The sequence below is a fragment of the Hylaeus anthracinus genome, unplaced genomic scaffold (assembly GCF_026225885.1).
Source record: "Hylaeus anthracinus isolate JK02 unplaced genomic scaffold, UHH_iyHylAnth1.0_haploid 11989, whole genome shotgun sequence".
NCBI lineage: Eukaryota > Metazoa > Arthropoda > Insecta > Hymenoptera > Colletidae > Hylaeus > Hylaeus anthracinus.
In genome coordinates, this window is record NW_026534337.1 from 14853882 (window position 1) to 14870613 (window position 16732).

General features: G+C 39.7%; 3 protein-coding genes across 47 annotated transcripts in view; 1 reads left to right on the top strand and 2 right to left on the bottom strand.

Annotated features, from left to right (window-relative positions):
* LOC128887465 (MAP7 domain-containing protein 1) overlaps positions 1-7690 on the top strand; it is a 322710-nt gene extending 315020 nt beyond the window's left edge. For 41 of the 45 annotated variants that reach the window (XM_054143382.1, XM_054143391.1, XM_054143389.1 and 38 more), the window contains 9 exons: positions 443-622; positions 1193-1542; positions 1656-1905; positions 1967-2088; positions 2170-2411; positions 2540-2660; positions 2748-3088; positions 6446-6702; positions 6782-7690. In XM_054143382.1, coding sequence (XP_053999357.1) covers positions 443-622; positions 1193-1542; positions 1656-1905; positions 1967-2088; positions 2170-2411; positions 2540-2660; positions 2748-3088; positions 6446-6702; positions 6782-6795 — 1877 coding nt within the window. In that variant the 3' untranslated portion in view covers positions 6796-7690. Of the gene's footprint in view, positions 1-442; positions 623-1192; positions 1543-1655; positions 1906-1966; positions 2089-2169; positions 2412-2539; positions 2661-2747; positions 3089-5007; positions 5224-6445; positions 6703-6781 lie in introns of those variants that run through there. The other 4 variants (XM_054143358.1, XM_054143360.1, XM_054143366.1 and 1 more) reach the window with 4 other exon arrangements.
* Positions 7691-7729: 39 nt separating this feature from the next.
* On the bottom strand, positions 7730-16328 carry LOC128887722 (uncharacterized). Its single transcript, XM_054143923.1, has 3 exons — positions 14365-16328; positions 12121-13577; positions 7730-11723 (listed from the first exon to the last, which is right to left on the bottom strand). The coding sequence occupies exons 1-3, from the start codon at positions 15863-15865 to the stop codon at positions 10155-10157; spliced, it is 4527 nt and encodes a 1508-aa protein (XP_053999898.1). The 5' UTR covers positions 15866-16328; the 3' UTR covers positions 7730-10154.
* On the bottom strand, positions 11667-13724 carry LOC128887486 (probable cytochrome P450 6a13). Its single transcript, XM_054143451.1, has one exon. The coding sequence runs from the start codon at positions 13609-13611 to the stop codon at positions 12100-12102; it is 1512 nt and encodes a 503-aa protein (XP_053999426.1). The 5' UTR covers positions 13612-13724; the 3' UTR covers positions 11667-12099.
* Positions 16329-16732: the final 404 nt, after the last annotated feature.

Below are 16732 nucleotides of genomic sequence, written 5' to 3' on the forward strand. Positions count from 1 at the left end.
AAACATCGCAAAGAATACCCTGTCGAAGTAAAATCGTGGTTTTTCCGCGAACGAATTACTTTGGTAGAAGAAATACGTGTCACTTGAATATATTACTACTGTCCATATGCGATCGCTGACACAGAAAATAGTCAGGAAGGCCATGCTTTAGAGGACTTTGAAATCGATGAGATAACCAACGTCGTAAAAATTCTAGTAGCTCGATTATCCAAGTATCCGGAGCAAACTAGTTGCAATCGTGGCTGAATCTTGTCCTGAAAAGATACGGCTCGCAGGCTGCGAGGCCTCCGACGGCTGTTTAACCGCGAATCACCATGAAGTGTCGCGACAACGCGAAGGTGTCGCGGTTTCGCGGCAATCTGTTTCTTTTGCACATAACGCGCGAACATAATGCATAAAACACGTAAATGAAGAGATGTTCACCTTGGGTGGGTACGCGTAGGCATCCGCAGCGGGGAGGTGACACCGAACAGCCCATCACGACCGCACAGCTCCATGAGCCAGCAAAGCGCCAGCAGTGTGGGCAGCAGTAACGTCAATCTGCGTCCCCGCACGACTGCCCCGCGTCGGCCGCGACCTGCTTCTATTGCCGGTACCGGTGTTTCGGTCACAGAACGACACAGTGAGCATGCCCTTTAAATTCTCTTCTTACTTAATCGCGTGCCCCATCCACCGATTCGCACGATCGCGTGCTGCGAACGTACAGGAAAACACAAATGGAATCATTCCATGCCGAATCGATCGTCTCTTGCACTCCGTGGCAAGGATTTCGCGTAATATTAGGGATGGTTTAAATCGTCGTTTTACCAATTACGAGTTTCTTTACAAAATATAGAACGTTGGAGTTCGATGCACGATGTTCTGTACTTTGTAAAGAAATTCGATATCAGCAAAACGATGACTAAACTTTTTCAATTTCATCGAAATCCATGCGATGGAGAGCAAAGAGCGATCCGGCGTCGAACGATCCAATCCATTTTCTTCCTATAGATGGTAAATGTGTAAATGGACGCGGACGTTGTTTACCACTGCAAGGACCGTTCGTTCTTTAGTTTCGATTTCAATTATGTTCTCTCGATCCTTTGAAAATTGGCTCAAGTTTTGTTCGTTACTCTTGTTTAATTCTTTTTCTTTTTTTTTTTATTCCCCTTTGTTTCGATTGCACATTGAAATACCGTTTGTATGGAAACAGAAGTTAGGGCGTGTCGCGAGTCACGTATTCTCGCCGCAGATCTGTTGGCCGACACGAAGCTGACGAAGGATTCGAAGCCCCCACTGCCAAAGGTCCATAATAGCACTCCAAAGAAACCTTCCACGCCGAAAATGACGGAGGCGAAGAAACCGACGGAAAAACTGACGAAGAACGCCAAGGCGTCCCCGCGGATAACCCCGAAAGCGACGCCGTTACAGAGCCCTGGAATCGAGAACGAACCGTTCATTCGCGAGAACACGGTGGAGATAATCAAGCACGACGTCAAGGAGGAGATTAAGTCGGAGGACAAGCACGAGGAGAAGAAGGACCAGGGCACAGAAAAAACACAAGTAATTGATTCCCTCCTCTACGTAACGAACAGTCGGGAAAATAATAAATAACACGTACATTCCCCCGTTACAAAGAAAACCGGTATGAGTCACTTCTCCTTGTTTAATTTCAGCAGGAAATAAGTGCTGCGGAACAGGGTACCGAGGAGGTTAAGCAGCAAGCTATCATCGAACAAACCAATTCTGTCGCGATGTCCAAACAGATCAAGGACGAAACCAATTCGAACCAAGAGAATCAACCAGTCGCGCCATCTCAAGAAACTCCCAAGAACACGAAAAAAGAAGACAACAAACAGGAGAAGAAGCCAGTTGAAGTCGAAGCGAAATCCGAAAACAATTTGGAGGAGCAGGTAGACATGTCAGGTGGGTAGCGAGCAAAGGTGCCGTGATCGAATCAGAGACTGACGATCGGTCGTTTTTCCAGCCTCTATGATAGCGAAGATTAGGATTACCACGGAGGAGGAGGCTAAGGCAGCCATAGCGGAACGCAGAAGATTGGCCAGAGAGCAAGCGGAACGGGAAGCCGAACTCGAACGTCAACGACAGGTGCGCTGTTAGGCTTACTCTATGAAAACTATTATTCGTGAGGATCTTGACGTTTGATCTACAAGAAAATCTTTTAAACAGGAGGAAGAAGCGCGTTTAGAGGCCGAGAGATTGCGCGCCGAAGAGGAAGAGCAACGCCGTTTGGAAGAGGAAACGCTCCGTTTGGCGAACGAGGCCCGAGAAGCTGAAGAACAGAGACTGAGAATGGCGATCGAAGAGGCGAAACGTCGCGAGGAAGAAGACAGAAGAAGAAGAGAGGAAGAGGCGCGTCAGAAGCAGGAGAAGGAAGAGGCTGAGCAGAAAGCGAGAGAAGAAGCTGAAAGGTCAGAAAATTCGTTTAACCCTAGGAGTTTTTTGAATTCCATTTGATCAAAGAGTTGATCATTTTTATCATGCGTCCAGTCCTTCCTTATTCTTAGTGTTTTTGAAATACGTAATGTTATTGTTGCAGACAACGGATTGAAATGGCTGAGCGTCTCAAAAAGGAAGAAGAAGAAAGGCTCGCTAGACGTAAACGCGTCGAGGCGATTATGAGTAGAACTCGCGGGAAAAATCAAAACACGCCCACTAAGGTAATTATAAATTAGTGTGCGATATTTTTAAAGGCTTTTTTCTTTTTATGTTTACCTACGTTCTTTGTGCGTGCGCTTAATGTTTAGGGAGAGGGTGGCGATGGCGATGGCGATAAATTGAAAGAAGACAACAGTCCTAACGATGAAAATAAGCCAGTACCGGGTAGCAAAAACGAAGATGTAATGACAGCCAGTCTCATATCCGAAGCAACTCAACAATTCATTAGCGGAGAGCAGCGAGCTCATCATACGGAAAACAACACTACGGCGGATATTGTGCATAACGGCACGCATAGTAATGGCATTAACGAAAGTAAAATTGTATTGGATAATAATCAGGGTAATGTGGAAGGAGAACTGAACGGTCATCATACGAATCACGGAAATGGTATCAACAGTCAATCAATTACACTGGACAATGCCACCGTGTAAGTATATAAATATAAAAGTTACAGATTTGTGAAAAAATTTACATTAACGTAAGAGTTACATATTAACATCTACGCCATACAAACAAGTCCACGATATTACTGGATTTCTCATCGATAGAAAATCAAACAAAAAAAAAAAAGAAAGAAAACGACAAAAAAAAATTTTGAAAGATTACATCGAAGAGCATCTCAAAGAATTGTAAGTTCATTTGTTTTAGATCGTTCGACAATAATATACTATATTAATGCCCGTGCAAGGCTTATATCAAACTAGCGTTCTCAACACTGCTGATTTATCACACATGCGTTACATCACTGCACTAGGAATTGTTTCATTAAATTTTCAACATATTCGTTTTGATTTTCGATACGGTACAGAGTAAGAAATATTTTTCCATGAATGAAATCGTTCCACTGATCCAAAAATCGTACGAATTCCTAGTACATAGAACGTTATTAATGCCGAATGCATATTTCATCAAGAATTTGTGCGAATACGATATATAAATATATCGACACACGCGACACTACGTCTTATATTTATTAAATGGAAATGCATTTTTTTTTTTTTTTTTTTTTTAAATAACAAATTATGGCTAACAATGTAACTAAAATAATATAAATAATTGCACAATACTAGCCAATACGTACGTAAAAATGTCGACTGATTTCTAGGACCGTTCACGTAAAAATAATGCAAAATGTGTATTCAAAGTATATGATGAAAAAAATCAAGTTGAATCACGATATACATTACATGTAAAACTATAGTGTCACAAACGTATATACTAAAACACAAAACGACATGAAAGTGCAGTGTTGATGTTTGATAATTAAAACCGTTATATGTTTATAACGGTTTAACGGATACAAAAAAAAAAAACACTCTGTATTTCGAATGATTCAGGGTAATACTCTAGTCATTTATATAATGAAAGTTATTTATAGAGTCACGATGAATTGATATACACGCACACGCAATGTGAACTATAAATAACCGTCTGTGAAGTTTGTAGTAATTACTAGTCTATTTTCAAATCGTTGTCTATGATATCGCTTTTCTTCTACAATTATTCTACAGTATCAGTGCGGTTTTAATACAATTATTTTATACCATAGTTTCCACTGCTTCGAGTGGAAAGCAAACCATGAATAAAATGGCTAGAGTGTGAGCATTGTTTTCCAAATGAATATAAATTAGGATTAGAAAATGTGCCACATTAATTATGTACACGTATCGATTGTAATGTATGTTTTTATGCTCAGAATTGAAAAAAAAAAGAAGATAGAATACTTAAGAATTGACATTGATTTCTAAACAAAACAATTTAAACAAAAAAAAAAAAAAAACGTAAAATGCGAAAGACGATAATCCCGTATTTTTATCCTACAACATAAAAACACGTGGTATACTGATAATTTATCGTTAAATTGTACATATAATGAATTTTGTTGTTTGAGATGTTTTTTGTAGTACTCGTAAAGCAACAAAAAATTAAGTTTGAAAAAATATATGTACTATATATAGTTATCTAAAGAAACAAAGTTTATTGTGCTTTCCAAGAATTACATCGGAAAGAATTGCCTATAAAATTTACTTTAGGGCGGTAGAGATTGCTTTATATAAATTTATTCTGCAAACAATTTTACGTATATTGTACATTGCAAAAGTAGCCAGAGCAATGGTTGACAAATATGAAATGAATATACTGATAATTATTTATCGCTATTGAAAGATTTACCTAATCGCACGGCTATTTCAATAACTAACTAATAAATTATACGAAACATTATGATATCAACGGTAACATATGAGAGGTATGAAGAATGTATATTATATTGTCTATTATACTTATATATATATATTTTATAATTTGTATTTAATCATGTACTAGTTAAAAATATACTATTTTTAGGTAGACCTCTAAAGGAATATTGAAAGATTAAACTTATATGTACGTCGACTCTTTTTAGTAATATATTAATGGCATAAAACATGTAATATTATACGAAGCATGGAAATGTTAAACGGCTAACGGAGTTATAGCGTGAAATACCGACTAATCCATAATAAATTCAGTGTACATAATGTAAAGAAAGATAAATAGCATAAATTTAATGGCTCATCTAAACATTTTGTTTTGTAATTTTATCATACAAGCTCATCAAAGATCGATTAATTTTTACCCCTCGAATTATTACTTTTACTTATACTTTTATCGCAACGTCTAACGCATCGTCTTTGGTGAGCTATTATTTTATCTTACCTCCAATTAGTTATTATACAAGCTCGTTATGTATGCCTTAAGTACAGTGTTCATATTAAAGTTTCTTACTGCCGATTTTATTACCACCAATGCATGTTGTCAATTGATTGTATCAATATGGTGTGGCTTGTACTTTTCTTTGCTGTACTTTATACATGTTCTTTATGTTTGTGTTGTACATCATCCAGCAGTCGTGTCAACTTACTGTCTACTTTTGCTATGTACTATTTAACCTTCACATGTTTTAACATTACACTTTCGTTATATAATACAAACATATATTTAACACAGCCCGTTTCACAATTCCTATAGGAAGTGATAACCCATGTCGAAACGAGGCATGAATATTTTACAACGTATTTATATATGAATGAGAGAGATTCGATATAGAATACTAAGCGGATAGACATAATTGCCGTAACAAGATCTCTGTGAACCTGCTGTATGGTAGTATCTTGTATATAAGTTACATCTCTAATTTTGTCGACAGAGAAGATTCTTTTGTGTGTCAATTGTGTTTCATATACTGTTTCATTTACGCCATAGACTGTTACATAAGTTCATGAGCACATATGAACGCTTTTTTATAGCTGCTTTACAGCATTAAAGTAGCTGCCTTTGAAAATATTAGTCAGCAACATAGCGGTGACGCAAGAACGATTACTACGAAGAAAATTTATTGTACGATAAATTTTCACGGCAAGCATTTGATTTGGAGAAAAAAATTTTGCCATTATAATTCGATGCAAAACAGATGACACGAAGAAACGAAACGAAAAATATCTAATTGTTAATCGTTTACTTCCTTCGTCGTTCGTGAAAACTTTTAGATACTTTAGATACTCTCAAATTAGCTTCTAATTTAAGAAATTACGAAATTTTAGGTAGTAACAAATTCTATCGTTATGTGTATATATTAATATTAGTATGATAGTGTTCAAAGTATGAGTCATCTATAATTTGGCTTAGTCGATTTAGTAATTGTAATTTCGTGATAAGAAATTACAATACGCTGAAGCCGTAGTTTCTAGTGTTAAATCGCCTATTATTTAGTATTTGTATGTTTCCTTTTTGGCTGATTTTATAGCAAACAAAACAACGTGACCAACAACCTGTTAGACCTAACGGAATTCGACTCTCTCAGTAATAGCAGTAGTGGTCCAATACTTGAACTGACATCCAATTTGGCCAACGAAGACACCCTCAACTCGAACCTAAATCCAGCAGCTATACCTTTCACTCCATTGGCCAACACATACATGCCAACCGCTGCTAACGTCAATGTAAATCCGTTCCAGGATTCTTTTATAAACAACAAACCACAAGATAATAGTCAAGTACCAGGTACGTGTATTCGTTTCTATCGCGATAACGTCATTGATATATATGATATAAATGTAACACACATATTCTTCGTCTGCAGATCTTTTATCATAATGCGCGTATTAAACATTCTGGTGAAAAGGAAGAAGAACAATTGGATCGAAATGCCCTGTTGCTTACAGCAAGCAATCTAGGTATCAATCTAAATGACGTCATTAATAAAATAATGTAAATAAGCGCTATCGATGTGTAGAAATGGAGATCTAAGTAGAGGAACGGGGGCACTACGTCAAAAAAAAAAAAAATAATAAAACACAAATAGGAAAAAAAAATGAAACGACTACCTTGTCCTTAAACGTTGTCACGAGGAATGTAAAATAATATATAATGTTAATTAATAATACTATGCAAACAGCAAATAGGCACTCAGTCCGTTATAGTATGCTATTAGGATATAAATCTAATGTTTTAGAGGTCCTTTAAGGGGAATAAGGCCTGTTTATAACGTAATATGATTTGAAACACGCGTATATATTTTATTGTAAGAAATTTCGTTAAATTGATTTCACGCATTTTTCGTCCGTGCTGTTATGATGTTTGATGTTTATTGAAGGTCTTTTATCGAAAAAAAAAAATATATACCTCCTCCTTTTCGAAGTCGGTTCAAAATGTAACGAAACGAGATTTCACGAATCCGAATAGGGGAATCAGTGCATTGATGAATTTGTATACGTGAACGAATGTGTAAAACGGCTTGACACACATAGCACAAGATTGCGAATTGGTTTGAAAGGAAAAAAGAAAAATGTATCATGCGAAACCGTATCTGCCAAAATGACGTAGGAGGTAAGCTCCAATGATTGTCCTTACATAAGAGATAGTATAATATTACCTTATAGAATTTGAATATAGAAAAGGAATCTATGTATAATCATATCCAGTAAGATGTTCTGCAGATATGATGTAAAAAAAAAAAAAAGGAAAAAAAATACATTTCTTCCATACTACATTTTTGGGGCGTGCGCTCACTAGTCAAGCAATTTTACTGTTTTTATCGTTTTTTTTTTCTGTTTAGAAAACACGCCTAATATTGGTACTTTAGGTATCCAACTAGATTTTCATTACTGTTATGTTTTCGCGAATCTAACATAAATTTTCTAGCTGTGATGATGACGACGATGAACGAAGACGGCGATTACTTTGTGAAATAGCCACTGCATACGTTCGCGAAATAAACGGGACGATAGCTACGTTACTTTCTTTGTAAATGGTGTTCTGCTAGGCTGCGATAGTCGGTGGATCGCGAAGTCGCCGATTCAAACAGTAGCGAAAGGGGCTCAGCCTCGCCAGTTGTTTCATGAAAATCGAGTTTACGAAATTACATGGTCACGTTGCGTTATCCAGTGGTGGCTATTCGTTATAGTGGCATCATACTAGTATACAGATAGAAAACGATCATTTGAGAAGCATGACGTTATCGATCAAACATTGTAATTGGTGTCTAAAAACATGAGGTGTTTGCCATTGTCGTGGCGTACTATTATAAAATGGGTATCGTTTAGCATGCTTTGTGTTGTAACACGAATCCAACCTGGGTAAGGTTGTTTGTGTCGAGGGTGATAAAGTAAACTGATTATTTTAATTTTCATATAATGGAAATAATAATTAAAAAAAAAAGGGGGGGGGGGAGTCATCCATGTGTCTCAAAGGATACCACTGATTTACGAACTCTGTACACCGTTTCACTTTTAACTTTTGACCTTTCTTTGTGTTTCGTGCTGCATATGAAATATTACGAGTTTCCCTACTATCTTTTCGCATGTATTCAGTATCGCGATCGATCCGATGTAATTCGACGCTGTACGTTTGCTAACGGTTCTTTTATTCGAAATTATTTTATTCAAGGACTTCGAGCGCATATGTATGTAACATCGCAGTGCTTCGCGTCGCAAATTCACTCTGTCGCGCGAAACCTGCGAGCAAATCGTTTGAACGTGAACGAATGCGCGTTTCTTCCCTTCTTTCTCGAAAATTATAGCACACTCCTGTACAGATGCATACGATTCTAAGACAATTCCAATTGCCTAAATCGCTATTTTCGAGCCCGAAGCCACGGTACCGATAAGGGAATTCGAATCCGTCTTAACGCAATTTTTTGACGATATACTCCGTGAAAGATTATTTTTCACAACAAAAAGTACGACGTTGCTTTTCACGACAGAAGTATGCAATGACTATGTATCGTGTTTATTTATTCAAACTACTCTATTCGGTCTAACTAAAACTATTCTATAAGGACACGTAATTAATAATAACTATAATAATAATAACAATAATTGTAACCTCAATACATACGAAAGAATGTTTCTAAACAATACAAATACTGAGAACGCTAAATATCATCAGTCATGTCTAAAAATACTTCGTATTGTATAAACGCTTGTATGTAATAAACACTTAATATTAAAAATAAAAGAGATATTATTTAACAAGCCTCCTAATTGCTTTTAAATTTCATGTTCCTTCAACTTCTTCAGAAGGTTCAGAAGATTAAACATTCACGAATGTCGTGTGTTCTTGTATTCATTGCTGCAGAAACGCGTGTAACATCTATTTTCATTTGCAACCGTAAGAACTAGTTGGTCCAGAGAGTAACGGGTGTCGAAAGCAACAGAGTATGAAATATGAAGCACCCAAGAGCGCGCCTCGTGGATACGGCTCGTCTCTTGGGTGCCACAGTCGTAAAAAGTAATGTTCGCGTCTGCGAAAATTTCCCGTGGACCCAGAAAGTCTAGACGTTCGCATAAGGCTCTTTCCAACGCGAAGGATTGTATCTGCAGTCTATAGAAAAGCGCTTTCGAAACTTGCTAACTCTTCTTTCTTTCTATTATTCACATCCGTCTTCGAGTCTTGGCCCGCTACCACCCCCCCCCCCCCCTTACCTCCCTTACTTTCCATTTACCCTTACACGCGGAAACGCGAAACACGTTTTCCAGGTGAAACTGGCATTTCTTTCAGCTGCCTCGTTTCGTTTCAATTTCAAAACCCACTTCGAGCTTGCCCGCTCCGAGCCTGAGAGTGTCGAAAGTGTTCCGCGTTCCATTACGGGGATTTATATTCCAATTAAAAATATTACACTCCGCCGTGAGAAATTTTAAGGTACTTAGCGTGTTCTATGCACGGAGAGATTCGGAGAAAAGGGTCAAGGAATTACGAAGCACTCGTAAAGGTAAGTAAGAAAGTATCCGATTCGCTATCCCAATCTGCACATTAATCGTGTAAGTATACTACTCGCTCCTGTATGGTAAATATCAACACGAGTGTAAAAAGTGTGTTTTCTAAATAAAATTCAATTTGATTCGCAGTTTAGAGATATAAATTTATTAGATCGATTGCACATATTCTCTATATCCATAACTTTGCATTAACGGTCAAGCGTTATCACAATTTTGATCATTTCACTTTCCTACTTTTTAAACTTTCGTAATGTTCACCCATAAGCCTCCAATAGGTGCGGTCATGAAATACCTTGCTGATAATCGTAAGGGAAGCTGCGTTTTTGGGGACAACTCGAGCTTGTAGCTTCTCACCAGAGTAGCTATGCAAGCTTTCATCTGCAGTATAGCGATCTTCATTCCGAGGCATATTCTTGGACCTTCGCCGAAAGGAAGAAACGTCATTTTTTGTATAGATTGCTTCCTGTCGTTGCTGAATCGTTCCGGGTCGAAAACTTGAGGATCTGGCCAGTATTCGGGATCTGTGTGCAGCGCGTGAACGGGTATACAGATCGATGTTCCAGGTTTCACTCGATAACACAATCCATCCGATCCTTGAAGCTCGAATTCTTCGGTGCATTGCTTTGACATAAAGCCTGCTGCGGGATACACTCTCTGCGACTCGCTGATCACTTGGTCCATGTACGTCATATCCTTGAGAGCATCAAACGTTAAGGTACCGCCGTGTTTGGCAATCGTGGATGTAACTTCATTCCTCAACTTCTCTTGAACGTCTGGATGAGTGGCCAATTGGTATCCGACGAAACTGAGGGTGATGCTAGACGTTTCGTAGCCGTCAATGTAGAAACTAAGCGCGTCAGCTGTGAGTTGCTCCTCGTCCAACGTCTTTCCTTCGGATTTATCAAGATCGATCATCACTTGGAGGAAGTCGTTTCTCGGTATCGAGGACTTTCGTCTCATCTCCAGATTTTCCGAAACCACGTTCCTCACGAATCTGTCTACCTTCTTTGGCACAAAAGCGATCTTCAGTACTTTACTGAGCTCAGGTATGAAGAAGATGGTAGCATGAGCAAGCGCGTTCCTCCAACCAGGCTGAAGCATAGCTCTGGCAAGTTGATCGAAAGACTTGGAATGCATCTCGTCGTCCATGCAGTATCCCTCGACGCCAAAACCAGCATTTGCCACGACTTCGCCTGTGAATCTTGAGAACAGATTCTTCAATTCAACTTCGTACTTGCCGCTCGGCCTCAATCGTTTTTCCAGAAAGTCTTCGAATTTTTTGCACACTCCGTTTACAGCGACAAAAAGCATTTTTAATCGAAGGCCAGAAAACGCGTAGGTGAATCGCTTTCTTCCTACTGTCCACACCTCGCCGACAGTGAGGAAGGGGTTCTTGGCTACCAATGGATCCAACTCGGGGTGAACCACCATATCGTTCTTATGAAAACTCGAGAAGTTACTCTGTAAGATGGTCTTTATCAACTGTGGCTCGCGGATAAGTAGCGTAGGGGATCTCATTTTGTAAAATCCAATCATGCTGTGATTTTTATTCTCTGCGTATATCTTGCGAACCATTTCTGCGATACTTGTCCTCAAAGTCAATACAGGCAACAGATGGCCCAGGTATGGTACCACTCCTTTCGCTGTCGGAATTCCATGCTTCTTCCAATAAGTGTATACGTTTACGAAATATAGAACCAGTAGAGTCAATGCTCCCACAACAAACGTCAACCAGCTCCATGCCATTCTTCTAGCTATTGCGCAAGAAATTCTAAGAACGACGTTGTTACGCCCAGCTCTCACCGACTACTGAAACTATGAAATTCAATTCGCATCAAATATTATGCACGTTGTCCACGTGCAGCGTAACGATGCTAGATTTATCTGTGAAATGATATCCAAGGTTAACGATGTTAAATGTCAAACTCTACATGTTGCAAGAGCCGTTCCAATCATGCTGTTAGCCAATGAATATAAGTTATCTCCGTAATCTACTTCAATAACATTGATGGTGATATTCTTTGGGTGGTATTATCGTAGCATATACCCACGACTCGATTACTATAGAAATACAGAAAATTTGCAGTGGTAAACAACGGATGACAGTATCAATAATCGAACTTTTATTTCGAAATTATTTGCAATACATAATAAAATTACGAAAATTAGTTTCAGCTTTATATCAAATTTTGGAAATATTCACCCACAAGCCTCCAACAGGAGCAGCCAGAATGTGAGTTGGGGATAATTGTAAGGGAAGCTGCGTTTTTGGGGACAACTCGAGCTTGTAGCTTCTCACCAGAGTAGCTATGCAAGCTTTCATCTGCAGTATACCGATCTGCATTCCGAGGCATATTCTTGGACCTTCACCGAAAGGAAGAAACGTCATTTTTTGTATAGATTGCTTTCTGTCGTTGCTGAATCGTTCCGGGTCGAAAACTTGAGGATCTGGCCAGTATTCGGGATCTGTGTGCAGCGCATGAATGGGAATAGAGATCTCTGTACCAGGTTTCACTCGGAAACACAATCCATCAGATCCTTGAAGCTCGAATTCTTCTGTGCATTGCTTTTTTATAACACCCACAGCCGGAAGCAATCTCTGCGACTCGCTGATCACTTGGTCCATGTACGTCATATCCTTGAGAGCATCAAACGTTAAGGTACCGCCGTGTTTGGCAATCGTGGATGTAATTTCATTCCTCAACTTCTCTTGAACGTCTGGATGAGTGGCCAAATGGTATCCGACGAAACTGAGGGTGATGCTAGACGTTTCGTAGCCGTCAAGGTAGAAACTAAGCGCGTCAGCTGCGAGTTGCTCCTCGTCCAACGTCTTTCCTTCGGATTTATCAAGATCGATCATCACTTGGAGGAAGTCGTTTCTCGGTATCGAGGACTTTCGTCTCATTTCCAGATTTTCCGAAACCACGTTCCTCACGAATCTGTCTACCTTCTTCGGCACAAAAGCGATCTTCAGTACTTTACTGAGCTCAGGTACGAATGAAATAATAATATTCGCAATCGCGTTCTTCAAATTTGGCTCGAGCATAGCTTTCCCCAGCCGATCGAAAGACTTGGAATGCGATTCATCGTCCATGCAATATCCCTCGACGCCGAAACCAGCGTTCGCCACGACTTCGCCTGTGAATCTTGAAAACAAAGACTTCAGTTCAACTTCGTATTTGTTGGTTGCCTGTAGCCGCCTCTGGAGGAAATCCTCGAATTTCTTGCACACTCCGCTCACAGCTCCGAAAAGCATTTTCAATCGCAGGCCAGAGAACGCGTAAGTGAATCGTCTTCTTGTGATTTTCCACTCCTCGCCACTCATGAAAAAGGGATTCTTGGCTAGCAAAGTATCCAACTCAGGGTGAATTGTCATCAACAAATTTTTGTGAAAACTCGAAAAATTGCTCTGCAAGATGGTTTTTATTAACTGTGGTTCACGGACAAGTAGTACCGGGGACCTTATTCTGTAAAACCCAATCATGCTGTGATTTTTATACTCTTCGTACATCTTGCGAACCAATTGCGAAAAAGTTGTCCTCAGAGTTAATACAGGTAACATGTGGCCCACCCATGGTACCACTCCTTTCGCTGTCGGAATTCCATGCCTCTTCCAATAACTGTATTTGTTTATTAAATAGACAACCAACACAGTCAATCCTGCAGCAACAAACGCGAAACAGTTGAACACCATTTTTCCTACTTTTCGCGGAATAGATTCTAACGTCTACGTTGCTAACCACTGCTGTCTGCGGTTACTGCCTACACCAGCTTAAATTTATAGCGAGCCGTGCGCACGATGGATGTGTAGTAGTACATCCATAACATCCATAAAATTCGTAATCTACTGATAACACGGATGATATCGTATCAAATTGCGAAACTCCGATTAAATTAGACTTGATCGTTATCGAACCGCGCGTCTTTTTTAACTTGCTATTATATTGTTCGTGCAAACGATAGAAAACACTCTAGCCGCCGAGAAGACTGTTATACCATGGACCGCTCAAGCTATAGTGTAGTCCCTAACCAACATCTCTCATGCCAATGTTACGAGTAAGCAGTTATGCGCAAGCGTTACAGTCAATGGGCGATAGGAAGGAAAGGCGCGATAGGAAGGGAAGGCGCGAATTGAAGAACAATAACAAATACAAAATAAATGAAAACCGTGGTTAAAAAATCATTTATTTAACAAACTCAATATTTTGGTTATTTTAAATAGTGTTGCTGGAAACAGAAGCTTCCAATGATTATTTCAAACGATTACTCTTGTATTTGTTACAAACAAACGTTGCTCGCACTAAGGTACGTATGGTACAAAATAAGATATTATTTAACACTTTCTATGTTATTTCTTTTCGGTAGATTAAGATTATATAACAGTTCGTCGATACATTGGCGCATCGTTCACACTGTACCGTACTCATGCTCGTATAGAAGTCTCAAAGTTTCGATATGTGCACCCACAAGCCTCCGACTGGCGCAGTCAAGAAGTATAACGGCGATATTTTCAAAGGAAGTTGCGTTTTTGACGACAGTTCGAACTTGTACCTTCTAACCGTAGTTGCCAAACAAGCCTTTATCTGCAACAGTGCCATTCTCATACCGACACACATTCTTGGACCCTCCCCAAAAGGAATGAATGTCATTTTTTCTATGTTATTCTTCCTGTCGTGGTCGAATCGTTCCGGATCGAATACTTCCGGGTCGGTCCAGTATTTAGGATCCAGATGCAGGCCGTGAATAGGTACGATGATCTCTGTTCCAGGATCGACTCGACAGGATAGTCCATCCGATCCTTCAAGCTCAAATTCTTCCGTGCAGCGCTTTGTCAGTATGCCTACGGCGGGATACAGTCTCTGCGACTCGCTGATCACTTGATCCATGTACGTCATTTCCTTCAGAGAATCATAAGTCAACGTACCGCCGTGTTTGGCAATCGTGGATGTAATTTCGTCCCTTAGCTTCTCCTGAATGTCTGGATGAGTGGCCAATTGGTACATGATAAAACTGATGGTGATGCTGGACGTTTCGTATCCGTCGGTAAAGAAGGATAACGCGTAAGCTGCGAGCTCTTCTATGTCCAATTGCTCTCCTGATTTTTCAAGATCGATCATCAGTTGCAGAAAGTCATTCCTAGGTATTGTCGAGTTTCGTCTGACCTCCATATTTTCCTTGACGATGTGTCGTATGAATTTATCTACCTTCGTCGGTATGAAAGGAATCTTCAGAATGTCGTTGACCTTTGGCATGAAGAGTATAATTGCGTTCAAAATACCGTGCTTTAAATCTGGTTCGAAGAGCACCTTGCCCAGGTCGTAGAAAGACCCTGGGTGCGGTTTATCCTCGAATGAGAAACCCTCGATACCTAAACCAGCATTCGCTACGACTTCACCGGTGTATTTTGCAAACAAAGACTTCAATTCGACTTCGTACTTGTTGCTCGAACTCAGGTGTTTATCCACATAGTCCTCCAATTTCTTACAAACTCCCTTGACAGTCTCGAGAAGGATTTTCAATCTCATGCTGGAAAACGCGTAGGTCAAGCGTTTTCTCCCGACCGACCATTCCTCACCGTAATTGAAGAACGGGTTCTTGGCCAACAGAGGATCCACGTCGCGCTGAATTTTTATCCCGTTCTCGTGGAAGTTTGAAAAGTTGGTCTGCATGACGGTCTTTACTAACTGGGGTTCGCGAATCAACAGTACCGGTGCTGTTATATTGTACAATCCAATCATACTACGATTTTTAGTCTCTTCGTACACCTTGCGATACAATTCCGATATATTCTTTCTGAAAGTTACTATCGGCAAAAAGTGACCCAGTATCGGTACGAATCCTTTGGCTGTCGGAATCCCTTTTCTCTTCCAGAGAGTGTATTTGCTTATCAGGTGGACAAACAGCAGGGCTAGCACCGCTGCTGCAAGCACCAAAAACATGGAAGCCATTCTTCTTTTTATTCCCAAGAAGAAACACAGTCGATGTTACTACTCCCGAGTCCAAGCGAGTACTGAGCACATGACAGTGCACCCGCGTGATACAATGTACGCAGTAAGACCCGACAAAACGTATCACTATATGTATGAGAAATCCAGGGACGTAGGTTTAAAAAATTGTTGTCCGAGAGAAATCGTTTAGTTGGAGCGGTTCATTAATGTTAATCGCACCGCAATGCCTCGCTATGATCTCTTTTCAGCTTCCATATAATTATAGCGTTGTATGCTAATTTGAATGATCGAGAAGTTCTTTTGACTAACATTAGCTATAGATTCAACTATTCCAGGAATCGAATAGATATGAAAACTTTGCGATACGAAGATACTTCTAACACCTCGACTAATATTAAAGACAAACGAATAACACTGTTAATAACTGAACAAGTAACGCTTCTGTTCTTGTTGCGGTGCAACATCCTCTATCTGATATCGTTTCTCGCTCTCCGGTATTAATGACGCATCATTTTGCATGAAAGATAGACAAAGAACTTAGGCCATACACGAGTAACGTAAAGAATTTTTGAGGCAAATGGATAATTGGTAAAGAGTGGAAAGGTCTTGTTCACAAATGCGGTGCATAAACACGCAAAGAATTATGTAAATAATCCTCCTAAATAGGGCACAACGCTCACGAAAAGTACGAACGAGTGTAAGAGATCAAATAATAACGTTATGTCTGTCTCTCCATGTCTCACTCACTCTGATTGTAGAGGAGGCGTCCTTGATTCGCAATCTTCACGCGCTAAATGCATGACACTGTCGTATTAAGGCTGCAGTTACATCGTTACATCGTTACTGCAGTTACTTGTCTTGCGTCAG

Coding starts and splice junctions, on each gene's coding strand:
- LOC128887486 (XM_054143451.1), bottom strand. CDS start 13,611: ATGGTGTTCAACTGTTTCGCGTTTGTTGCTGCAGGATTGACTGTGTTG.
- LOC128887722 (XM_054143923.1), bottom strand. CDS start 15,865: ATGGCTTCCATGTTTTTGGTGCTTGCAGCAGCGGTGCTAGCCCTGCTG. Junction 13,578..14,364: donor GTGGGTGCACATATCGAAAC/TTTGAGACTTCT, acceptor TTGTTGCTGCAG/GATTGACTGTGTTGGTTGTC. Junction 11,724..12,120: donor CTCCTGTTGGAGGCTTGTGG/GTGAATATTTCC, acceptor TAGTTTCAGTAG/TCGGTGAGAGCTGGGCGTAA.